We start from the raw sequence: 25008 nt of genomic DNA, 5'->3' as shown, positions 1-25008 counted from the left end.
GGGGAAAAAGGGGTATGACACAGCATGAAATGCATCATGTGGGAATAAATTATTTTCGATTAGCTGATGAAAGATAGCTCCTACAATCTCTACAGCAAAGCTTTGAGGGTTAAACCAGGACAGAAATGAAACTGCTGTTCGCTAACACTCTGTGGTTTGTCTAGTTCACACAGGTTGCCTGTGTCTTTTTCCTTAAGAAAGTGGCTGAAGATATTACCTGTCGCAGTCCATGATGGTGTTTATCCGGTGAGCTATTGTTAACACTGTGCTGTCTTTGAACTGAGTCCTCAGGGTGGACTGAATCTGAAGATCAGTTTCTAAATCTACTGCTGCTGTGGCCTCATCTAGAACGAGGATTTTGGCTTTCTGAAGGAGTGCTCTGGCCAGACAAACCAGCTGTTTCTGACCAGTGCTGCAAGTAAGAAGAAGCACGGTAAACTGAGGGCAGCAGTCACTTTTCCCTGCAGTCAGAATACATGATTAATTTGAAAATAGTAATTAAAAGGTGATTGTTCCCTTTCCCTCAAAGGGTGATTGAGGCTGGTGGCACTGCAGGTAACAGCATGAAACAATCTAAGGAAACAAAAGGAGTGTATTACTCTAGCACCCGGGAGATCTGCACTTGGAACAGGATTCCAGTGCTTTAAGTACTGCACAAACAAGCCACCACAATGATTAGATCTCAAAGGTCTTGCATTTGGTGTCTTATCGCTTGACTTCATGCTGCTAAACAGGACAATAATGCAGCAACTGGAAAAAGAGAAAAAAAAAAAAAAAAAAAAAGACTTGGACTCCTTGTCCTGCAAGCTGTATGTTCTCCTAGCCTACAGGCTGGCACTGCCCGGCCACTGCCTTTCTGCAGAGAAGGTACCTTAGGTTTTCCCCTTGGTCAGTGCACTGATATTCCAACTGATCTGGCAAATCTGCAACAAAGTTCTTGAGCTGAGTCAGTTCCAAAGCTGTCCAGATGTCTGCATCAGGGTATCGGTTTAATGGGTCGAGATTCATTCGTAGAGAGCCAGAAAACAAAACTGGATCCTGAACACAGAGACAGTACAAACAGCTCCTGAAATGAATTATAAAAGCGAGCTCTCTGGTTTTCCCTGCTGCGTGCAAATCTGTGGCTAATGTTACATTGAATGGCAAACTAGTATGGCACAGAGGTTATTTCCAACTTCGAAATTTTGGAATCTCTGTCCTCTCACAGAATCTTCCTAAACCCTTCGTAGGTGTTAAGATTTACAAAACGGATGAAGCATTTCGGACGTTAATTCCTTACCTGGGGAATGACCGTTATCTTTGTTCTAAGGTCATGGAGACCTAGTTGAGCAATATCTAGTCCATCAATTAGGATCGCTCCTTCTGCAGCTTCCACTAATCGCAGCAATCCCACAGCAACAGTAGATTTCCCAGCTCCTGTTCTTCCAGTTATGCCGATCTATAAAGTGCAATGGAAAGCTTTTGGTTTTTATGTTGATAATTTTCCACAGCTGGACAAACCTGTCATGTAGTTCCTCTTGGCCTTTTGAAGAGAGAGAGCTTTGCACGGATCAAATCTTCAGGGCTGTTCAAGATTCACATAATCTAGCAATACATTCCTAAAGGGAATAATTTATAATTTGTAATTGTTTTGTATGAAAAGGAATCTTGAAAGCCTTTTATTGGAAGAATAACTACAAGACTTAGCAGCTAGAACATGGCCTTGGTGTGGCACTAGATTTAAAAAGTTAAATTCCTTTGCTGTAAAACTCTGCTAACTTTCTGTGAAATGAAATGAAATTTCATTCAGGCGAATGTCTAGTGTATGCAGCGATCCTGGAAACACTACTTTGTACTGGAAGAGGTGTGTGGTGTGATAGATGGGCTCGTACCTTACTGCAGCTTTCATGCTTACAAGTTACTGTACCTTGGTGTAGGACAGGGACTGCCCAGATCTGATCACTCCAAAGCACTGTTCACACTTTGTAGCTCTTCTAAAACGATGGGATTTCCTTACCTTCTCTTGCCCATGGATGGTTAGATTGACGTGCTTCAGTGCTAACTCCAGATTTGGCCTGTATCGCAAACTATAGTTTCTAAATTCAATTCTTCCTTCAGTGAGCCAAACTTGATCTTGAAGTTTGCCATTCAGAGTCCAGGGTGCCTAAACAGATGAAAACAAACAGCGATCTATAAAACCGAATTTAATTGCCAAATCAAGTGGCCATACTGAAATGGGAAGTTTATGAAGACATCTGTGCCAAATTACCCTGATCTATTTACTGTTTCCAAAGGAGAAAAAGGCCTCTTAAGTTTCATATTGCAAATGCTGACTGTTTACATTATGCAAAGATGCCAATTGTCTTAACTGAAAATGGAGACAAACATTTCTTTGCATGTCAGAGTTCTGACACTGAGTGGTTCAATTAAAAAATATTTATAGGCCCCTGTGAACGGGACTGTGGAAGTCTCCCTTAGTAGGATCTCAGGGCAGCATATGCAGAAATAATTTTAATGATTACAGAACAAAAATGATTGCACTGGAGACTTGTAGTGACTAAAAGGCTATCTGGCAGCCATCAGTTATTAGAGAGCTGCGTCTGAACTTGCGCAATAAATATGTACTCCAAATACGGGCAGAAAATACGGCTCATTCCATGAGTGTTACCAAGTGAAGCTATTTTAATGGCAATCTAATGTTTAACTGTCTTAAGGAAATAACAATAATGAGAGGTTATAAACCAAATCTAGTATGTTGGATAAAAACCAAATGCTGCAGTTCTTTAAAGGAAACATAACTGGCCCCTTAGAAGGGGAAAACTAGGGGGTTTGTCCAGGTAGAACAGAAAAGTTACTCATTTAGTTTGCAGAGATGTTCACTTCTGCTAGTAAGGCCAGTAGTTGGTTAGCTACCTCCTTAGGAGTCCTCAAGTATTCTCTCACTCTCTCCACAGAAACAATGTTGTTCTCTATTTCTGTCCAGGAGCGCACCATCCAGTTCAGAACACCAGTTATCTAGCAGGAAAGAAATGACCATTAGGGAAGATAAAATAAGTTTTGATTTGTGCTTGTGCGGTACTTGGTACTTTGTCTTAGTCTTATTTATAAAGACTTCCTCATCAGCTAATTACTTCAGAAATCATCCCTTAAAAGGCTAAAAAATAATTATGGAGCCTTGTGAAAGTTTGTAAAGCTGTGTTTAAAGAGCCTAGCCAGCTCGTCCCATAGCTGCTTCTTAGCAAGTTTAGAGAGAATGAAGTGCTACTGACTTGGGTGCTAAGAGATAGCGTAGCTTTTTCCTAAGCTATGGTGTAACTAGAAGTCTAGAAGCAGATAAGACAGGTGCTGAAGACCTTGCTGCAGTTGCTCAGGGCATGCTGTGACTGAAGTATGAGTTCAGATGCAGGAGGAAAAAGATGGCTAGTGCGTGTGTTGATCAGGTTCTCTCTAAGGGGCCATGTGCTCCAGGTGCTCTGCACTTCAGCAGTGACAGCAGGGTTTGGTAGGAGAAGGCATCTAGAAAGCCACAGAAATAGTTCATAATTTCTTAGAAATTAAAATGGTAGCAGAAATTAAAATGCAAGTTGCTTCTGGTGAAAGGCAAGCATGGTATTACTTCAACACTGAGGTACCTGGAGAGCATATGAAATGGAGAAGCCAGCAGTTCCTGGACTAAGATATGTTCTGCCCATTGCTGCAAAGAGTGCTGCAAACAAGACGACACCATTGCCTAGAAACTCCAGGTTTGTAGCAAGCCACCTGCAAGAGGAGGACAGTACAGGGCTGTTGCTGGGTGCCCTCTTCCTTTCTCTCAACAGCATCTGTGATGACTTTGCAAAACATTTGTGGGGCTGCTGCAGTACAGGGTGCTCAATAAAGTCGTGCCCTGGTTGCTCTTATCCAGCCACCTTGTAGCTCATTAATGGCTCGAGTCTGTCCAAACTGGTTGGCCTATGGTCTCCGTTAGGACTTTCTCCAAGGCCTGTTGGATGACAGCAGCTAGCATACAGCTTCTTGGATGAGCTGGTCTCAGGTCTCTCTCTTTCTGGTCCTCCTCCCCTGTTTCAAGACTGGTGGCTGATGGCTTTGTTGTCTGACGGATTCTGCATACACCACAGGCCTCGTGCACTCTGTCATGTGATGATGCACCTCACCGGCATGTACTACAGCATTTTGGACGCCAAGAGGATACCTCTAGCTGCGTGTCAGTCTGGGTGTGTGCTTAGCCATACAGGAGACGTGAGCATACTGGTTGTGTGACAGGCATGTTGCCAGAGAGGGGCGCAGTGCGAGCGATAATGAAAGAGGCTGCTTTACCCCCAAAACACTGCACCGCTGTCTCACCTGCATACCTCCTCCTAAGCCCCGAGAGCAGCTATGCCACTCACCAAGGCCATGTGAATAAACTATAATTTTCTTTACACTGCAGATTTGTACCTGTCAGCAACTGCTCCAGGGAAGCATATTCGCTGATTCTCATCCACCAGAAAATTGCTCTTCAAAATAAACCTCTCCTGGTCCCTGTAAGCACGGATCACGCTGCTCCCGTGGAAAGTTTCTGAAATGTGGGAGTAGATGGGTGACCTGCTGGCAGCCTCTATGCGTCTCAGCTGGCAGGAGGTGATGACATAGAAATGCTGGTACAAAGGGAAATCGAAGGGGAAGTGATTAGAAGGTTTACACCTGTGGAGGTGCTTCACAGAAAATCTGGGAAGAGCTCAGCAAGTGCAATAGTAGGTACTATCCTAAGTGTTATAAAACCTAATATGCAGGTAGGAGGTGTCCTGAAAAGGTGAGTTAGCATTTCCTTGTGTTATGTCCTATCTTTATTAAGAAGAAGCCCATGGTTAGTTAATGTGAAGAAGCCAGGGTACTCTGAACTTGCAAAGCCTCTGAACTCACGCGTATTTTCTCCTGTAGACCAGCCCTTTGCTTGATGGAGAACAGAGGCATCCTTGCACCCTTATTTGCCCTTCCCTCATGTTCAGTCTTAGCTAGCAAAGCATTTGAGGTTTCAGAGCCCAGGGGGAGAGCTGCATGGCATACATGGATATATTAAAAAGCAGTGGAGGAATTCTGGAGGAAAGGAAAAATGCTTTTGGTCTTAATATGATTTCATTTACAGTAATGGAGAGAGGGAACATAACTCTAGGTGGGATTTGATCTGGATATCAGAAAAGCACAAGCCTATTTGCGAGGTCTCTGTGGGATGCTTTGGAAGGCTGAGGTGATCAGGGAAGAGTCACTGACATTACTCTTGTTCAGATGCAATTTGAGATGATGAAACTCGTCTCTGCATGTCTCTGTTCCTAGGAAATGGTAGGAGGCTTTCTGCAGGGACACAGCTGCTTCAGCCTCTCCTGTCTGTGTAACCCTATGAGTTCCTACCTGGAATACAGCATAAAGAACGGTCAGGGGCACTATGGCCATTGCTGCCTTTGGTGTAGCCACTATAATCACAAGGTAGATCTCCAGCAAGTTGAACAAGAATCCCAGCAAGGACTTCAGCTTGTCAGGAATGACAGAATCAATAGCATCCATTTCTCTGGAGAAGCGGTTCAGCAAGTTTCCAATGGGTGTTTGCTCAAAGAAGACCATTGGGGATCTAGCAACGTTCCTCAGCAACTGCAGAAACAGCTTGTGCGATGCTAACACGCCACCTAGAAGGACTGCTGCCATGGAGGCAAATCTGCCGAGGGCTGTAATATTAAAAAATAATAATTATTACTAGGCCTGAACAAACTCACTTTGGAGCTCCCCTTTGTGAGATCATGATTTTCACTTAGTACTGCGAATGCTATGCTAGTGAAAGGAGCTGACTTTCTCTTTGGCAGCCATTAAGCCAAGCCTCAGAGCTGCAGGGTAAGCTACCCTTTCTGTAGAGGGGTGAAGACCACCTAAGCAAGCTTAATGAGGGCCATGGATTCAGCAACTTAAACACACAGGACAAATTATTTATTCTTCACAAAATGAGCTTGGCTGGAATTATTCTGAATTACTCAAAGTCTTAGGTTTCCTGCTTCCATATTCATTGTTAGCAGAGAAGGGTACCCAACCCTTCCCACTTGTTCAAAGCTTTCTCAATCTTTTGTCACTTGGGCTGAGATTTTTCCAGATTTGATTCATATCCTAAAACAAGTGAATTTTTTTTTTTTGAGTGACCAAAAAATTGTGGCTGTTTTTGAAGAGAAAGACTTAAAGAACTGTAGAATTCCACAACTTCCTCTTTTTATCTTTTTACCTCAGAAGACCTAAACCAAGGTCTCAGTTTAATTCAGCATGGAGAAGAGCCACTGCTTGCACTTTGATATGATTCATTTATATTGGAGGAATGGAAAGGGATAAGTGAAGAAAGAAATGCAGAAGATATTTGATACGAGGGGGCAGGACAGAAAAATAAGGATGTTGTAGTTCTTCATTGCTGAATGTTTTTAGGGGCTCAGGTCATTTAGTTCCAGCAGGAAACATAGAGGAAGACACTATTCATCACGGTCTTTTGAAAGGCACAGGAGAACACTTCTAGCATACCATGAAGTAGAATTTCAGGCAGTAACACTGGAAATGTGGTTCAGATACCTTAGAAATGCTCTCTGTGCATCAGAACCTGTAGTTTTAGGTCCCACGCCAAACCTTTAGGGCTGGTGCCAAAAGCCCAGGAGGCTAAGAGCCCATGGATGCACTTGTTTATATTCTGAGAAAACATCCTGGATATGGGAAAGGGAGAAGGAAATACAGAGGATTAGGTGAGCAAGTTAAATGTACCTTGAATGGCTCCTAGTGCACCAAAGACTCCAACTCTCAGCTCTGTGTGCTGTTGTGTCCCGTTGTGCACAGGGTCATCTGTCCACATGCTGAGCCAATAACCACGAGAAAATGACACAGCTTGCTGACACGCGAACAACAGAATGATGTACACACACAGTGGTATGCCTGTTGCCTTCAGGTAGGCTGCATAAGTTGAAGTATTAACCTAGAGTGAAACAATTAGGGAAAAACAAGAGGAGAGGACAGGAGGATCAAGCTTCTTAGCAGGGAAAAGCAGCTCAGAAACAAGGAATGATTTATTATGGCATATCTACTTGGTTATATGTCACGGGCCATAGCAACCATGTTAATTATTTTCTTGTTTTCCTCATGAATAATGAAGCCATACTTAAATAAATCCATGGTGTTAATGAGTGATTATTATCAACTGATGTTGATGCAGTAGGCATCAACAGTAATGTTATTGCAATAGGCTTGTGTTACTGCTGGAATGCACGTGAGGCTTTCCTTACGCTGGGCAGTGCTTTTCATTTGTTGTTGGTGTGAGTGAGAACTATCACGTCTCCCACGGACTGCGTGTGAGTAACTGCTGATCAGCAGTTACAGATGAGATGAGGAGATCCTAGTCTGGCTAATAATTGTGCTTCCCTAGGGGCAGAGCTGCCGCCTTTGGGGTGTCCAACCTCTTACTCTCATCTCTTCTCAGTTACTAGTGTGTAGCCTCAGCCTATTTGTTTCCTCCTCAGGTTTTACTGCTGCTACAATGTGTCCTAAATACACATCTCGTCCATGCCGGACTCCTCCTAGCTGGAATCCCACATCTGCTTCTTTCCTTTGCCATACCGTTCTTGCCTCTGCCTTTTGAGGTGTTTCCCTTGGGCAACATGAGAGCAGTGATGTGCCTTTTTGTCTCTTCCCACCAGCCTCAAGAGTTTGTGGACAGACCAAAGATTACCAGTCTCTTGTAACCTGTCCTCTTCTGCCCCTTACCACCACCTCACCCTGACTGTCTCAGTGCACTTTCCCCCTTCAGGTCAACTTTTGAATCAGGCTTTCTCTCCTCAAGTGGTGGTAACATTCCCCCCACCCCCTTTCCACACTGTGCTCCCTGCAATGTGTGTGCATTATTCCTGTTTTGGAACCCGTGCTTCGACTGGGGCATCCGGGGAGATAACAGTTTGCACAGGCACTACGGAAAATAGTGCTGAAATTACTTTGTCTCAATTGTAGGGCAACCTTGTACAGCCCAGCTGACGTCCCTGGAGTTGCACTGGTTTAACTTAAGCTGAGCTGCCTGACGTGAGTGCGTCAGTAATAAACCCACGGTAAGTGTCCTTCATAGGAAGATGCTGTGCTTACCCTGCCGTGCTGAGTTTTCTCTTCCTTGGTTAATCTTCCTTCAGTGGCTGGAGCAGTGGTACAGTCTTGACTTACAGGAGTAGTCTCCCGTCCCATAGCAGAAGATTTGACTGAATTGACACTTTATAAAGAAAACAAAAATCCTTTCAATTTTTAGCCAAGGCAACGAGTATTTTAAAGCTGGACATCCTTACCCATCCACCCCTGTATTCATGTCTGTTTTGAGAGCTGCAGTTTTCAGGGTCCTCCAGAGTGACCCCAGCCATGGTCCATATTTATCACAGGTCCTGGGCTCTGCCAAGCTGTTAACAAACAGAGGCTTTAAGCCTTCACTAGCTGTGGCTGGTTTGAAATGAGTCAGCCCCACTGGGAAGTGAACAGCAAGCAAATGTATCAACATGCCTTGTACGTCAGCTCTGGAACAAGTTCTGGCTTCTTGTGAAATACGGAGAAAATGTTAGTCAACATCCACACTCAAGAGCACTTTCTTACCTATTCTTGAGTTTTGCTTGTTTGCTCTTATTGTTAATTTACAGATTAATCCCGAACCTGTATTATACTCATTAAGAACCTCCATGTAGGATTGTATGGGCTTCCGGAGCAAGTTCTTCAGTGTCTGAGATGGCTTTAAGCTTACCTAAGGAGCTTCTCCTGTGATGGACCATTTCTAGAGGTGATGGTGCCTTTAGTGTCTCCTACAGCTGTGAAATAAATGCATTTTTTTTTTTCCCAAATGCTTTAGAATCCCATTTTTGTCCTGTATAGCCTTTGAGAGACTGGTAATACAGAGGAAAGATTAATTACAAAGAATTTTTAAGGCTAGAAATATTAAGGTGAGGCTTGAAGAATAACACATTTGGGGGTAATTCTGTTTACTGCATGATTGTTGTCTAGTAAGATGGAACTCTTTATTCAAGAACCAATTTTGAGGTGATGAGTCAGCTAATTTGATGGGCATATTTCCCCCTCCACAAAGCAACAGCTTACTGTGATTTGCTCTGCTTTAAATGTCCATAATAGAACAAATGTAAGACTGGCTTTTCCAGTTTTATTCTCTTTTCCCTCTTCCCAACTGTGAACAGCAGCAGATACCCCTCCCCCAGTTCTTTAATGTTAAGTATAACATTAAAGGAAAATGTTGACTGACAGACCTAGGAAGAATGATTCCAACTCATTTGAGTTACCTGGAAAAACAGTGCCTGCCTTCTCTTCTGCAGTCATGTGTGAATGAAGAAATTCTGCAAAGGCCCCATTTCTCTGTAGAAGTTCTTGGTAGGAACCAACCTCAGAGATTGTTCCATCCACCAGCAAAACAATGTTGTCCACTTGAGGCAAAATGTTGATTGCGTGAGTCACCAGCACGCGAGTCTGTTGGAATAAAGAGGGAACAGTTACAACTGTTCTGGTGTTCCCCTGCTCGCTCAAGCTGTTGCAGTCAGCTGTCTTCTGAAGACAGACATGTACTCAGTCTGAGCTATGATTTTTACTAATGTGGAGATATTTTTGTTATTTATTCCTATCACTTCTGTCTCTTTGATGAAGTCTATGTTTGCAGCACAGCTTTCTGTCCATTTTGAAAGTGCAGAACTCGGGAGCAGAGGGGTGAAGCAACTTGCTTTGTGTCGTGCACACCATGAAAGAGAATGGGAATGGAAGCTTGAAGTCCCAGGCCAGCACTCTGTGTGTGTGTGTGTGTGCAGGAGGACCTTTTGCTTGGCTCACTGACCAGTTCCATGTTGTTGATTCCCATCAAGCTGAAGCTTAAGTAGAATGGTGTTAATTGAAGAGCATGACGCATTTGTTGTCACTCATATCCCTATTTCAGAATGAAATTTGTGCCTGATGATTTAATCAACCTGCATGGAGTTAGAGTGCAGCTCCTTCTCATTTAAACTTCTGAGCATATTTGCACAGGTAATTACACATAGGAAAAGATGTTAGAAAAAGTATTTTTTCCCTACATAACAAGTTGGCATGTTATATATTTCTAATACACAATCAAGCCCTTTGAGTACTGCTTAAGTCTGATACCTTCTTTCTTTGCCAGTCTTTCTATGTTTCAGTACAATAATTACATTCTGATACTTGCAACTAACCTACACATGAAGAGAAAGGTATCTGTAATCAGACACGTCTGTTTTAATTGGAATTTCTAATGAAAGAAATTACCTATTTTCTTTCACAGTGTGAAGCTGAATGAAGTATTTGTAGGCAATTTATACCATGCAACAAATAAATCTTCCCTAACATCCCTTCTCATGTAACCACATTTATTATCCAGACTGCTTGACAGCAGAGAAATAACACAACCAGTGCAAAAAAAAAGAATGGAAAAGAAGTGTTTAAGATGGATTTTAAGTTTAAGTAATGAACGTGCGGGTGATGAGAACAGTAAAGGCGCCACTGCATTATTCAAAGTGATGGGATTAGACATTATAATAAGATACAATGAGCTGGAAAAGATCAGAGAGCTCTTCCTAACTGTACTAGAAGTAAAGCTCAAAAAGGGAGAAGGATAATGATGTAAGACAAAAAAACTACAGACTTGCTGTAGAAGTAAGGCTGGAACTAGGTATGTGGTTTGCATGAAGATAAAAGTTAGGTTCTCCTGAAAGACTGTCTTTAAGTTTTCCTTCTCCTAGATGAGATTGACTGCAGGACTTCCATGTGCTGTGTCGACTGCAGAGATTGCCCATTTCACTTCCAGAGTTGTCAACGGTAGTACCTGCTGCCATTAGCAAAAAAGAATTTGTGAGCCTTTCATAAAGTGAGTAACCCACCTTACTGGAAATGTTTTAGGGGCCCTGTAATTAGATATATTTTGCAGTCTTTTGCAGTTCAGGATTTATAACGCACCTTGTCCTTCAGTAAGCCGTTGGGTCCAAGAACATGTTCAAAAATGTGCTGTCCAACATGGGCATCAACAGCTGAGAGGGGGTCATCTAGTAGATAAATCGAAGCCTTCTGGTACACGGCACGAGCAAGGCTCACTCTTTGCTTCTGTCCTCCAGATATATTTATTCCCTGTAAAAATGTATTGACACTGTTTGTTCCAAAGCTACAGCATATTTTCCAACTGTTGGCTCCATCTTACACTGAGGTTTCAGGACCTCCTTATTTTTAAACCAGAGTTCCTCTCCCCTCTCCCTCCTCCCCCTGCCCCCAAAATAGGGCTCTTGAGATGCAGAAGCAGATTCTCTTGAGCAACTCCACTCTCCTGCAAAAGAGGACCCAAGAATGACCTGGATTTGTTGATTTTGTCTTAAGCATCTCTGGTTAGGTTAACTGTCAGGAGATGGGCTTCAGACTCCGTTAAATCATGGCCCAATTTTTTAGAAATTACTGAGCACCTGCCTCCTGCAAGTTTAGTCATTTCATAGGTGTTTTAAGCAGGACACCCAAAGTTTAGCTACTCATGGAAAAGTTGGCCAAAATACAAACCTAAGACAGTACCTTCTCTCCTATTTCGCTCTTCTGCCCTGCAGGGAAGCTCTCCAAATCAGGTTGCAGTGCACAAGCAGCTATCACTCTATTGAACCATGTTTCATCCATCTCTTTCCCAAAGAGAATATTGTCTTCCACTGAAGCATTTTGTATCCAAGCTTGCTGGGGGACATAAGCTGCGGTGTCCTATAAAAATGGAAGTGGAAGAATGTTATCAATCTCTCTTTCATAAGCTAAACCGGACATTGGGAACATGTCTTTAAAGAAAAACTCTCCCAATTAGATTTACAGAAATCTGGAACGATCACCACCATTGACAGGTCTCAGAGGGCTTTCCAAAATATGAGCCTGCACTCTCATTCTCTTACAGAGGAGGAAACATAGGTGCAGGTACATGATGTGATTTACTAGGATACCACTTCAGCTCATTATCAGAGTGGGAAATGGAACTGGATCTTTCAAGTCCTGTTTCAGTTCCCATTCCCAAGGGCCAGGCTCATCCGAGAGGTCTTAAGCACCTTCAGGTAATTAAATGCAGGCTGCTACATACAGCCTTTGTTGAAATTCAGCACTAAATAGGTTTTCATCAAGTACCTGATGCCTTGGTTAAGATCTTACTGTTCCTGAAGACAGCCTAATTAGAAGCAAATGCTCAGGGGAAAATTTACCTTCATGGTCATGCAGCCATCTGTCTTCTCCAGCTCACCAAGTAACGCTGACAGCAAGGAGGATTTTCCAGAACCCACCTGGCCAATGACAGCAAGCAAGGAGCCTTGGGGAACCGTAAGATCTATCCTATAGAGAAAAGATTAGTCTCATACTACCTTTTAGATACACTATCTAAAAAGAAAATGACCAAAATTCTTGGTATCGTCTTGTGGCAATAAAAATGTACAACTAAATCCTCTAATTTCATACTTGAGGCCTTAGTTGCACAGTTACTCGTCCCATCATGCTGACTTTCTGCAGCAGAACAGGAGTCATCCCTTCAGAGACGCCTCCAACGAGAAAGTCTTCACCCACATCCCCGTCTGAGTTTCAAACCCAAATCCCCACTCCGGAGATAGGTTAGCCCGAAGCACTGGATATAAAACTTTCCTGAACATCAGAACTTCAAGACACTGTTTCTTATCTGAAACTGCAGTACCTTTTAAAATAAGCATGTAGTGATGTCATATATCATATCTGCATACCATCAATTCCAGTTTTTTAAGTTAAATTACTGTAATTTCATATTTGTACAAGAAAATTATGTAAAGAAAGCAGTCTCCGTATATTAAGGCAGGTACAGACACCTTCCCATTTATGCGCTCCGAAGCATAAAAGCAAGATTACATTTTGTTTGACTTCACAATTTTCAGAATTCAATGTTAAATATGAAGCAAGCTCAGAAGCCTCTACATATTCCACACGGATTTGACTTAGGCCCTGAGGAATAAGTTAATTCAGCATCCACTGTGACCTACAGAATTGAGATAACTAAGGGTAAGTCTTTACCTTCTAAGACAAGGAGAGGTTTCTTTGCTCCAGCAAAAAGTTCCATTTCTTATGGTGATACTTGCCTGTACTAAAATATGAGGAGAAAGAGAACACTTGTAAATTCAAAGGCAGGTACAGAAACATCCTTATTTATGTTTTAGTGTGCATTTATAGTACATAAAATGAGTCTTGGGTATGAAAACAAAGGGTTAATTACCAGAAATAAATAAGCCTGAGAGATAAAGTGATAGTAAGGGGCAAACATTTTTCTCTCTTGACTATGGCAAGCACTCTCAGAGTGGAAGCTGAACAGTGGAAGCTACTCCTCTTATAAGACAACAATGCTAACACAAAAGCTCACCACAGTCAGAAGTGCTTCTGCTTGAGCTCTCAGGATTCAGTTCTTCAAGGTTCAGAAAAGCTGCTAAGCGCTTTAAAGAAACTTTGGCCTGAAATGAAGAAGTACACAAAATAATAAGATTTAGTCCAGAAACAGAGCTAAAACCCAAAGTGAAGACTCAACTCGAAGACCCACTTCCTTATGTTAACTGTCTTTATTTCCACTTAGCTTAGCAAAAAATATATATTCCTTCCTGTGTTTTCTCTTCTCTTCACACAGTGAAATTGGTACTTTTTTCTCCAATTCATCCTAAAATCTTTCCAGTGATTGCTTCTGTACATGCAAAGTTGTGATAGTCTTCTTAGGGTGCAAGAGGCAAGTGCAATTTCCCAGTTTCTTACTGGACAATTACTTGCTTTTCTCTCTGGCCTGGGCTAGCAAGGTTTCCACTGATCTCCCATGGAGATTTTGCTCCATCTATTCTGATTTCTGGGATTAAAAACAGAACTGGAAGCACTTCTGAGATCTAATGGTGCTTGTCATTGGCCCCAAAAGACTTAAAAGTTGTTCTTGGTGACTATTTTGTGAATATATGGAGCCTTTCTGAAGAATAACACTACAAAGTACATTTAGCTGTGAGTCTTGCACTTGACTGTTTCACAATAGCAATTAAATAGCTAGCCCTGATGTTCAAAGCCCTAGGAAATCCCTACCTTTACCTGTTAATGGTGATATATTAAAAACCACTTATGGCCAAGGAAAAGGAACATAGCCTGAAATGAACCTGGACAGCAGCGTTTATGGAGAACGGCAGGAAGGAGTGCGCAGTGTTGAGAATGTTGATCAGCGTTAAAGATACAAAGGCCTTCTGAGCATCCAGGACATGTGTGCTATCCACCAGTGTGTAGGCAGCAAACATGACAAATGCAATCTGAAAGGGAGCAGAGGAAAAGCAAACCATTAGCTTCAGACAGGGAAGAGAATGGTTTAAGAGTGACAGGCCCCCTGCTAAAGACTCTGGAACCCATTTAGTTAAATTCAAGCCAACACCCATATACATGGTATTCGTCCTGAAATACCACAGGCAAAGGTCTGGCATGTTGGTGACAAAGCCAAGTCTGATCATTTTACGTTTTTTCCTCTTTTAAGGAAGTTTTGGTGCTGCAGCCACAGCAAGGTGAAAGCACAGCCATTTCCCATTGAAAGCACATATAGCTGAGCTACAGCAGCAAGTGCAAAAGTCACTTGTGCAGCTGCTTGACTGTGCCATGAACTCCATCTAGCTGGAGGTCTCTGGGTGGTTCTTGCAAAGCAGGCTCAGTCTGCCTGGATCACATTGCCAGACCAGGTGACTTGTCCATGGAACCATTAGGACAGTGTAAATGTCTGTGCAACTGATTCCACTGGGGCTCAGCAACTCCTTTGAGATCACCAACTCCTGTGGGCAGACATTATCTTTCACAGTCCCATAGGAAAAATCTGTCCAGACAGGAGTACAAAGAGAAATGGAAGTAATAACACCTGTTTTATGTAGGGAGGTGAACCACTCACCAGGAAAGTTGATGAATGGAATGAAGCTAGAGATGCTGAGAAGAGAATCTGAGATCTTTTTAGGGCCTGAAGTTCTTGTTTCCGGATACCAAGCACTTTCTCCATGAAGGTTTTCTCCCAGCCATACAGTTTGATTACTTTAATATCGCTGAGAATGGCATTGGTGAGTTTGGCCCGCTCATCTTTATGTTTCATCTGGGTCTCCTGTAATAGATGTTTGAGTTTTATAATTTAATAGGTTAAATATTTAATGGTGAATTTATTCTGAGAAAAACCACCTTGATCCTGCCTAGGAATTCTGAATAAATTTCCCTGCAGTTGAGCTGTGTATACGCTATTGCTTATGAATCTTCCAGGCTGGGAAATATTTTCCTTTTCATCTTCAGAGCTTTATTTTTACTGGCAATACACAAAAACCACAGAAGAAGTGGGCAAACAAGATAAAAGACGTGCAAGAGCTTACTCTAAACTTCAAGAAACTTTGCAGGCTTTGAATCCTCCTTCCTGCCCCCTGCCCCATGCCTTTAACTTAGATTTTGAAGTAGTCTCCTAGCATAATTCAAGTCAGTAAACCACTTCATTTTTATGAAGCAAAATGTACCTGGAACTGACTCCTCTTCTTGGTGATCACAAAATTCAGAGGCAAAAGAAAGAGGAATACAGCAACTGAAGTCAAGGCAGATGGCCCAAGAAGCTGCCAAGAGAGAAAAGGAAAGAGGAAGAATTTATGGTGAATACTAGATGTGACTGTTTTCCCCTCGCTCACCTTCCCTCTTATTTGAACTTACGCCTAACATCCCTCATGGATAAGGCTTCACTCGAATCTTGCCTTTGCCTTTCCTGGGAATTGTGCTCCCTAGCACTGTGGATTGTTAATTCTCCAGGCAGGGTAACTCCTGTCATCATGCTCTGCTGAATTTATTTGCTTCCCTTTTAGGAACTAGATTCGTGCTCTAGGCTATCCAGAAGCACGCTGGCAATTCAAGTCATTTCTGTTTCTGCCCATCTGTTCTTGGATGTGTTAAGGAGGACATCTTGTGGCTGGCGTAAGTAAGTGACCGAAACAAAACCAGGTTTTGTTTAAAAAAAAAACCCAAACCTTTAACAAACTATTCTTGCAGCACAAATAACCCAGCTTCTCTGAATTTACACCAACTAGTGAGATGAAATGGTAGCATTATAATGTGCCACATGCTCTTGGGACAGCCCTTGGATACCAGGGTCCATAATGATTTGTGTATCGAAATAGAGAGTTTGTTTCTCATGGTTTAGCTACATCTCTCTACAGGTGGCTTGTGTTTGCTGGAGATGTGAGTGCTGGTATACACTGAGAGATAAAAGTATTCTCTACACAAATGGCCTAAGAACACCAGCAAACAAAGTATTAATTATGCTCCAACTACATGAAACCGTATTCAGCTTGTCAGCATCACTAGAAAGGGATGAAGATTTTTCAACAGTCTGTACAATGGATACTGATTTTCCAAGGTCATAGCATCCTGCCAGGCGTGAGGCACAGTCCATCTTGGTTAGCAAAGAAGGGCTCAAAGGCCTCTGGAAAGCTCCTGGGAATCAACTGTCTCTATAGTGCTCATACTTCCATTTGGTGTGCTGCCAAAAACGGGGACTAAGAAGTGGGGCTTCATCCTGCTGAGAAATACCATTCATTGAATTAGGGGGTGAAAAAGGGATCTTTTCGATTATAATCCTTTATTTCTAATTCAAGTTTTGCTCTCTCCTTGCTAAACTCCTTGATACCTGGGAAATTCAATGTATCTAATATTCTTTTTGAACATCATAGAACTTTGGTTCAAACTGTTTCACTGATCTTGTGGTAATCAGGCTTCAGGATGAAGTACGTGAGGTTGCTGTTTCAGACCATTCCCCTTTACGTTCTGTAACCATGCTGAGGAGCTGGAACTGGACCCTCAGCCTGCACTAGGCCACGACATTTTGGTTGAAAAGGGAGGTGACATATGAAAATCTGAGGCAGATGTTTGTCAGTCAGCTCAGAATAACCATACTCACAGTCTTTTCCCTAAAAGAGACTGAATGCTGAATACACAGGTGAGAAGATCAAGGATCAGGTAAGAATTCTATACCAGTCTTCTAAAAAAGAAAGTAAATCCACCATGCTACAGAGCTAAGAAAAATATGGCAATTTCAGGTTATTCAGACCAGCAAAACTCTAAGCAGAATTTTGAAAACTTTTTTTTTCCTTTGATACCTAAAATAGAAAAGGATTGATAAGTGTTGTTGTCATATTTTACCTGCCACAAGAAGACAAAGCAGATGATAATCCGAATAGGAGCAAGCCAGGTCCCATTAAAATAAATAATCAGATCCATTAGCTTTTGGACATCAACAGATACGAGATTAACAATTTCACCCACTGCTGCTGCTTTCCTTGATGCATTTGACATAACTAGGATCTAGACAGGGTAGAGAAGAAAGAAAAGGCATCATCAAACAGTAGCTTTGGTCCAAAAATCAAACAACTTTCTTTTCCTTATAAAGAAAGAAAAAAAAAAAAAAGAGATGGAGAAAAATGTCAAATCCAAGGTACTGAAAACACTGTTGCCTAGAATATGCGACTTTACTTTAAGATGAAAAAATTACTCCTTTTCCCAACCATAATCTACAGCATAAGAAAGTTTATGTTGCTTTTTCCTCTTTCTTTTTCTTGGCTTTTCCTTCAGAGCCTAGAAAAAAAAATGAAGCTGAAAAGGAAGCTACAGACCCACCTTCCTGTACACAAGTCCTGTTACTGCAGTTTTCAGTCTCAACCCCAGAACAAGACACATGTACATGTATCGTTGCTCAAACAGAGTCTGCAGACAAGCCAACAGGAACATAGTGAAGGCATAAAAATAACCATGCCAGCTAGGTGCTTCTTGATCCTCAATGAACTCCAGGAAAAGGCTGCAAGACAGGAGCAAAATGCTGATGAATCCATGTAGAACTGATGACATGTCAAACACACAAAAATGCAGAAATATAACAGATTTTTTTCTGTATTCTCTCTGTCTGATGATCAGCAAAACAGCAGAAGAATTGGAAACACTATTAAGTATCTCATGCCTTATAATCCTCATTTTTGACATTTAGCCACTCTTGGTTTTGAAGCAATCTCTGATCTCTGCATCTTCTCAGGGGAGACCTCATTTTCAGTGTTAAGGATGGCTTCTTAATTGACATTTCCAGAACTTCTCTTAATGACTAAGAAGTGATTTTGGCCCTTGAAAATATACTGTAATGCAGGTTTGTGTTGTACTAACACAATCCACAAAGCATTATGTCAACTGACTAAAGAAGCTATTTGAGATGTGTAGGATGCACAGCTATGCTCTTTAGTTGGAGAACATGGAACCTTAAGACTACAGCAAGCAGCTGACAGCCTGCGTAAATGCAGAACCACCAAATGACTCACTTCTATCTAGCAAAGTTGTCAAAAGGCTTAGTGCAGCCTGTTCTTTCCACTGTTGGAATACGGCAGTGGAGAAAGTGTGCACAGCTTTACACAGGGGTTTGTTTTTTTCTCCCACTGAGTTGACTGTGGGCATAGCGCAAATGGTAATCGAGCTCTTTTCATCAGCAACTGGAGACTTCAAAAGATCAGTGTTTGTGTGTCCACCTCTGCGGGTGCTGGCACACACATCTCTGTGTGAGCTCACACAGCAATCTTGTACCTGTGACAGAAATACATTATAGATATGCACATACCTCAGTAACTTTGGGATAGAGAACAAGAAGACATCACAGATAACTAAGCAGACAGTGCTGAGAAGGAAATAAGTTCCAAACATGCTCCAAAGTGCTTTCAGTAAGGGCCTGCTCTGACTGTGCTCTGATTGCAGTAGAACCTCTGTTTCTTCAGCTTCTGGTATGCCAGTTTCACTCTTCCGACCCTTTTTAAATGTAGCAGACTCCCTTTTTCTAAAGAAAGAAACAATGAGAAAGCTAACCACAGCTGGAGAAAGCTTTGGAATCCTGTGCTTTCAAAAAATCATTAAATATCTCATGCTGAGTCTCATGCCATGTCCAGTACAAATGCTCATAAAAAAATGATACCTCTCACAAAAAAATTACAGTTCCGCGCTTCCAGGAATGGAAGGAACTTTTTCCAGCAGATTTCAATACTTAAAATCCAATTTTGCACAAATAAACTCACTCACTGAGCCCTCAACCACTGAAGAGTAAAGACCCTCAAGTTTTCACAGCAGAGCGTTACTTGGACCGTGTTATTTATGCTATCCTTTTCTTCTTGTTGTTTAATGGACAAGTAATTCAGTGGGATTGAATCTTTCAACCATTCTCTTGTCCAGATAGGATGCACCTAGCAGAGCTTGTATTCAGAGCCTGAGCATGTGCTGAAGCAGTCTGTCTAGCGCTCTGTGGGGAATGGAAGGGAGTAAAGCCTGTTTTGAGATGGCACACCAGCGCCTGTGAGCATATCTGCTTATTTCATCTAGACGCAAGACAGAAACTGCCCAGCTGAGTCCATGACCCACTCTGTAAATCAAGTACTCACTGCTGAGTTCTACGACACCTCTTCCACTCTCTTTCAGCCCGGGCAACAATTTCTTCAGAGGAGTCCTCTTTCCTTACTGGCCACAAGTCATCCACCCCCAAGGACTGGTGATGGCCCTTCCAGACAAGCCTGGAGAACACACAGACTGCTGTTAAGGTAAGCACAGAAGGATTTGTTGGGCATATAACATTTTAAAAACAGATGGGTTTTCAGTTAGTGCGCTCCAGTGAGCACATAGGGACTTACTTATGTAAAACACCACTCAGGACTATCCTTTCCCAGAATAAATATCAGTGTTCAGGAACAGCAGTTTTGCTTCAAATCCCTACGCTGTCTTCTGTCAATATAATGAAGATTTGCAAGTAAGCTCTAATTTCTAGTCCACATTGACAGCTGCATCTTGGGCAGTGAGGGACAAAGTTCAGTTTAACTTCACGACTCAGTGAAACACAGATGAGGCCTTATCATAGTGGACATCAGGCTCAAGGTATGTAATCTTTTCACTTCCAAATGCTAAGCAGCAGGCTGGGCCAATGTCCTCATTCACTGTTTTCCCCTTGCCCAGCGTGTGTTACAGGAAGGTCTGGCAGATAGGGCTGTGGTTGGTGTACAGTGATCTTTTGGGATTGCTGAGGTCTATTTCAAGATTGGGAGGGCTCTGGAAGGATAGTTGGAAGAGAATTATCTAGAATCACAAAGGTGTGTTTTGTACTACTTTGAGAGAAATAAGTTAAATTTTTATCATTTGATCTTGTGAGAATACCTCAGGTCCCCAGAAAAAGAATTTAAATCCTCACTGCATAAGCTAACTTGGGGCCTGAGATATTTCCTACTGGCTGTCACCTACGTCCTCTCTTATGCTGCTGTTTTTTTTTCTGATATTCTAGCAAAACCATGTCTTTTTCTGGTTGTTTTTTTTTTTCTTACCCAGATAACCACCAGTATGTGATTTTGAAAAGAAAAGAGCTGCTGGCTTCTGGACACTGATTCTGATGGGAGGAAAAACATGTGTGATATTTATAGGTAGAAAAGAGCATATGTCAGATAAACATAATCCCCCTTCCCCAGGAAAAGCAATCAAAAAGTTACAGGCCCCCATTCATTGACCCTGCAATGTAAATGTATTGTGGAGGATCAATGGGATTGGGAGGCTGGAGAATTAGATTTTGAACAATGTCTCAGATGGAGGAACTAAGAATATCATTCTTCATATCCAAAGACCTCTATTTTCTGAAGCACAGATCTCTGCCATACTCATACCTCTGATTGATAGAGTACTGCTGCACAGGAGAACATGTGGAAGCAATGTGAGCCCTATCCACTGCTTTCAATGAAAAGAAACATGAGTATGGGTAAAAGAGGTATTTAGTTTTTCAAAATAGACATAAACAGAGTACTGTCATCCCAAATTCTATTGGTTACCTTATAAAACTATCTGCCTTTATAGAGAATGATGCATCTTACTTCTCCCAGATACTCATGTTCCTGTGTATCCCCATAGATCTAAATTCCTGTTTGAGCAGTGAAGCAATGCATTATGAAAAGCTATGTAATACTTACAGGATTGTTGATAGCTTTAGAGAAGAAGGGAGGGTGATCAACTAAGCAGAATAACACAAGTTCTCCTAGCACAAGGCTAGCATAAATGTAAGTTGTAACATGGTGGAAACGGTCTTCCAGGAAGCCCTAAGAAACAGAATACTGTTGGGAATGAGGTAAGAACCTTCACATGAAATCAGTGGAGATAGCTTCTCAGGTTCTACCAGCCATAAGCCCTGAGTCTTGATTCAAAGCATGAGGTGCATTTATTTAAGCTGTAGTTATGTAGGGCTACTTAAACAGATACCTCCTGAAACTGGAATATCAGAAAATGCTCAATAATGGACACATTTATTATTTACAGTGATGGTTTTATCATGAGGCTTCATAGCAGTCTAGTCAAGTCAGACATCCACGTTGCATCATTATTCAGGGAACTTTGGGTGCTCTGAGGAAGAGAAGCTGCTTGCTCATCTAGGGGGATGAATTGTTGATATAATAAAGCACCTCCAGATTTTATTATAAATGGTGTGTCTAAGGGGCTCCAGGAAGGGCTCTCTAATTAATTTTTTAAATGAGAAACAAAAAACAAGGAAAAAGCCTGAGTATTTTTTAAACTGCAGCAAGCACTCGCAAAGTTTTATTTCTACAAGAGTCCTGGTGCCTGAGTATCATCCAACACAGCAGGAACAAGCACATTCCCAACTGTCTCTTGTTTAGTGGCTGCATAGTTTTGCCCTATTACTTAAACACACAGGGAACATAATTTTTTGGTTAGTCTTTGTTGTGATGGAAAGGTACAACTGTTCACCCGAGGAAAATGGCCACTAATAAGTCTCAAATGTGTAAACCCAGCCAGCACTCCTCCACAAAAACATGTTCACCACAAATACCCAAATAATAAAAATGTATAATATATCAACATATTTATGCTGATACAAAATCTGGCAGAAGACCAGTTTTTAGTGACAGCATTTATGTTCGTTTTGCTTTTATTCATACATTAAGTCTGCTGAGCTCTCAGAAAACCACCCTCTGACTACACTGAAAGGGATAACAGGGACGGAGATAACAAAGTGTCATCAATCATTTTTCTCAGCACGTCTTAAGAGATGAATTTGGTTCTGCACCTCACAATCAATGAGGCAAAGAGAGCCCTGTTGTTCAGAGACTTCATACCCCTGCATGTTAAAGATATGTGATTTCACTTACTCTTTCCAGGGCATGTTGGACTTTGGAAGTAAACATCACAGCTGCAGCCATGAATGAGAGCAGCCAGTAAATCAACAGGACCCCTGAGGACTGGATGCCCATCATTCTTTCTGCTTGAGTAAGGAACACGGCAAGGATCTGCAAGGAAGGACAAATTTGTCCAAATAAATAGTGGGTAATGGAATGCCAAACATTATTATGAAATTAATGGATACAATAGAGAAGAATCAGTTAGTTTCTGGCCCACGCATTTCAATATGTTCAGAGCTGCAGTATTGTTCCCAAAAGGCTAAAACTGAAAAGCATTATGTGCAATTTTGCACTCAAGAATGTCTCTCCAGAAAGGGTAGCTATAAAACTACAGGTGGGCTAGGAGGCTGGGAAGATCTAGGCTATGAAGAGGCAATGACAGAAAGGAAGGATAGCCATTTAGGTTGAACAGAAATCCCATTTCTAAACTATATTAAATTGCTTGCCATGGTTATAAGAAACTAGATCTTGTCTTGTTGTGAGGCCTCTTTCCAAACACTACTGCTACCTCAGCTCTTGCAGGTTTCCTCTCCCCACAGGGCTCTGTACTGTAGCAGTAGACCCAACTGCCCCAGGTCTGCCCCAACTCCAAACCTGTGCTGCGTCACACAGCAGGAACTCACAAAGGCCATCTCCAGCCTTCAACTCCCCATCAGCTTTGTGCTCAAAGATACTGAGAAACATGGGAAATACAGGATCCACCCCAGGAAGGCTAAGCTGGGCCACATGCAGACAAAACAAAGGAAGAATTACCATTGTGATTCCCACCACAGCAGGGCTAATGAAGAATGCTGGAGCCCGTGGGTTTCCTTGGCTTATCTCCCACAGTACGAAGAAGACATTAGAAAAACACAGTATTACCAGGATGAATCCAAGGACCTGGGGCAGAGACAGCAAACATCTTGGAATGGACAGAAATGGTGACGGGATGATCTACTGAACTGGATGCTCCAAGCAGCCCGGGCAGTAAGACCGGAGAGGTAGAAGAGCAGGTTTGGGATAGAGTGTTACGGGAAGTAGTGGGGAACTGAATGGAAGTACAGGGGAGAACTTATGACAGTTCTTCCTAAAACTTCACTTGATTTATATTGACATGACTTTACCAGAGTCAGTAAATGTCAAAGCAAACATAGAGAGGGATCATCAGAAAAGAGTTAATGATTTAGAATAATTAAGTTCTGCATCAAAGTTGTGATAATGTTAGGATCAAACCCTATCCTCCACCCTTACCATTTTGGTTTTGAAGATGTGGGACATCCTGATATAGCCTTTGTTTTCATGTCGAAGATACAAGTAGTAGAAAGGAAAACAGATCCAAAGATACGCACAAGGGATCCAAGCAATGACTGTACTCTCAAAGCACTGGGTAAATCTCGGGGTGTTTGTATACCATGTCTGGTTCCAGTCCTGCCACAGAATCAACACAAAGTGAAACAGTAAAGCTACTGTATGCAGAATTTCACCAGCTAATGCAAGTCGCTAATGCTACAACTGAGATCTACTAGAATGTTAGAGGAATTTGATTTAAGGTTTCAAATGTAAAAAACATCTGGCAACAGAGAGGCTTAAGGTGTCATAGGTGAGGAGGGGAGGGAGGACTCAGCAGTAACATTTTGGAGGGAATGGAAAAGAGGAAAATAAAAAAAAAAAGTTTGGCAAAGTTTAAGGTTTAAGCAAGGACGTCATGTATCACAACTAGTGACAGAAAAAGAGAGGAGATACAAGTTAGTGAATGTGGAATAAGAAAAAATAATTTGGGAATGAAAAAGATTATTGGCATTTGGGAACCATCAGAGTAGTAAGGAATGACCGCTGAAATGGAGATTGGGAGGAAAGAAGTACCCTGGTACATGAACTATATTGCAGCTGCACCTCCCCAGCTGTATTGACAATCCATTTGTAATTTTTACTGAACAAATAGTTGGATCTCATCTGCTAACATAATACTACTAAACATACAGAACTAGTGAACAGAGGAGGGTATTTTTTCTTCAGCAGCTTGTGGAAGCGGTTTGAGTCCTTTATGTGGAGACTATGGTGCACAGCAAGGTTAGGGGAAAGGAATCGCTTGATGCAAAGAGGAAGCAGATAACGGCTCACAAATTACCACGGGAATTTATCAGCCTTGAGGATGGAAATCCACGTGGGTCTGGACTGCAGCCCTTTCAAAGGCATTTCTGTAGCGGGTCACTCAGCAGACAGTGAAGGGACTGACTGACTTCACTGTCCTCCCGGGAGCGCGGCTGGCCCGCACGCTCCCACGCAACTCTCACCAAGTTTACCGACACCGGGTAAAGACTCGGGCTGTTCTCTGTTTGGGTGAAAACTTGTCCCTGCGAGGCAAAGTCCGTCGGACTTTGCTACCTCCGACGGAAATGCCCTTCACCGCTTACAGCCCGCCGGCCGCCCGACTCCAACACCGCTCCGGCAGCCGCCGCCCGGCTGGGGGGGTCTGCGGGTACCCGGCTGGTGCGGTCCCGCGGAGCGGCTGTCCCGGCCCGCCGGGGCTGGCGGCCGGCATCGCTCTCTGCCTCCTCCACCGCGAGCTGCCGGCTCCAGGCCGGGCTCTGACGGGGCCTCTGAGGGGACGGCCCGGCAGCGGGACGGTGCCGCGGCGCTCGCTCACTCACCCAGAACCCGGCGGAGCCCTCCCGGGAGCCGCACAGCCCCCCGCCCGCAGCCATGGCGCCCGCCGAGCCGCCCGCGGAGGGGGCGGGCGGGGCGTCCCGGACCGGTAGCCAGCGGGGGCGGGCCGCCTGCGGGCCCCGACCCTCCGCTC

General features: G+C 42.7%; 2 protein-coding genes across 2 annotated transcripts in view; one reads left to right on the top strand and one right to left on the bottom strand.

Annotated features, from left to right (window-relative positions):
* Positions 1-7141, top strand: part of LOC104486811 (ATP binding cassette subfamily C member 1 (ABCC1 blood group)) — a 73303-nt gene extending 66162 nt beyond the window's left edge. Inside the window, exons 33-34 of the transcript XR_015260254.1 lie at positions 165-246; positions 6814-7141. The gene's annotated coding sequence lies outside the window, so the exon portion shown is untranslated. The remainder of the gene's footprint in view (positions 1-164; positions 247-6813) is intronic.
* ABCC6 (ATP binding cassette subfamily C member 6) overlaps positions 1-25008 on the bottom strand; it is a 26727-nt gene extending 1719 nt beyond the window's left edge. The window contains exons 1-30 of the mRNA XM_086760228.1: positions 24860-25008; positions 23460-23636; positions 22983-23108; positions 22200-22337; positions 21009-21134; positions 20376-20437; positions 19449-19577; positions 18641-18853; positions 17662-17839; positions 17188-17349; positions 15519-15611; positions 14918-15121; positions 14151-14297; positions 13388-13475; positions 13045-13114; positions 12216-12342; positions 11557-11733; positions 10960-11127; positions 9288-9471; positions 8741-8804; positions 8104-8224; positions 6742-6949; positions 5368-5678; positions 4417-4616; positions 3612-3738; positions 2893-2994; positions 1997-2143; positions 1280-1438; positions 872-1038; positions 218-412 (exon numbers count right to left, since the gene is read on the bottom strand). Coding sequence (XP_086616354.1) covers positions 218-412; positions 872-1038; positions 1280-1438; positions 1997-2143; positions 2893-2994; positions 3612-3738; positions 4417-4616; positions 5368-5678; positions 6742-6949; positions 8104-8224; positions 8741-8804; positions 9288-9471; positions 10960-11127; positions 11557-11733; positions 12216-12342; positions 13045-13114; positions 13388-13475; positions 14151-14297; positions 14918-15121; positions 15519-15611; positions 17188-17349; positions 17662-17839; positions 18641-18853; positions 19449-19577; positions 20376-20437; positions 21009-21134; positions 22200-22337; positions 22983-23108; positions 23460-23636; positions 24860-24913 — 4424 coding nt within the window. The 5' untranslated portion in view covers positions 24914-25008. The remainder of the gene's footprint in view (positions 1-217; positions 413-871; positions 1039-1279; positions 1439-1996; positions 2144-2892; positions 2995-3611; positions 3739-4416; positions 4617-5367; positions 5679-6741; positions 6950-8103; positions 8225-8740; positions 8805-9287; positions 9472-10959; positions 11128-11556; positions 11734-12215; positions 12343-13044; positions 13115-13387; positions 13476-14150; positions 14298-14917; positions 15122-15518; positions 15612-17187; positions 17350-17661; positions 17840-18640; positions 18854-19448; positions 19578-20375; positions 20438-21008; positions 21135-22199; positions 22338-22982; positions 23109-23459; positions 23637-24859) is intronic.

This window comes from Chlamydotis macqueenii, chromosome 15 (genome assembly GCF_036417535.1).
Source record: "Chlamydotis macqueenii isolate bChlMac1 chromosome 15, bChlMac1.mat, whole genome shotgun sequence".
Taxonomy (NCBI): domain Eukaryota; kingdom Metazoa; phylum Chordata; class Aves; order Otidiformes; family Otididae; genus Chlamydotis; species Chlamydotis macqueenii.
The sequence above is the reverse complement of the archived record's forward strand: the minus strand, read 5'-3'. Positions and strand labels throughout refer to the sequence as shown.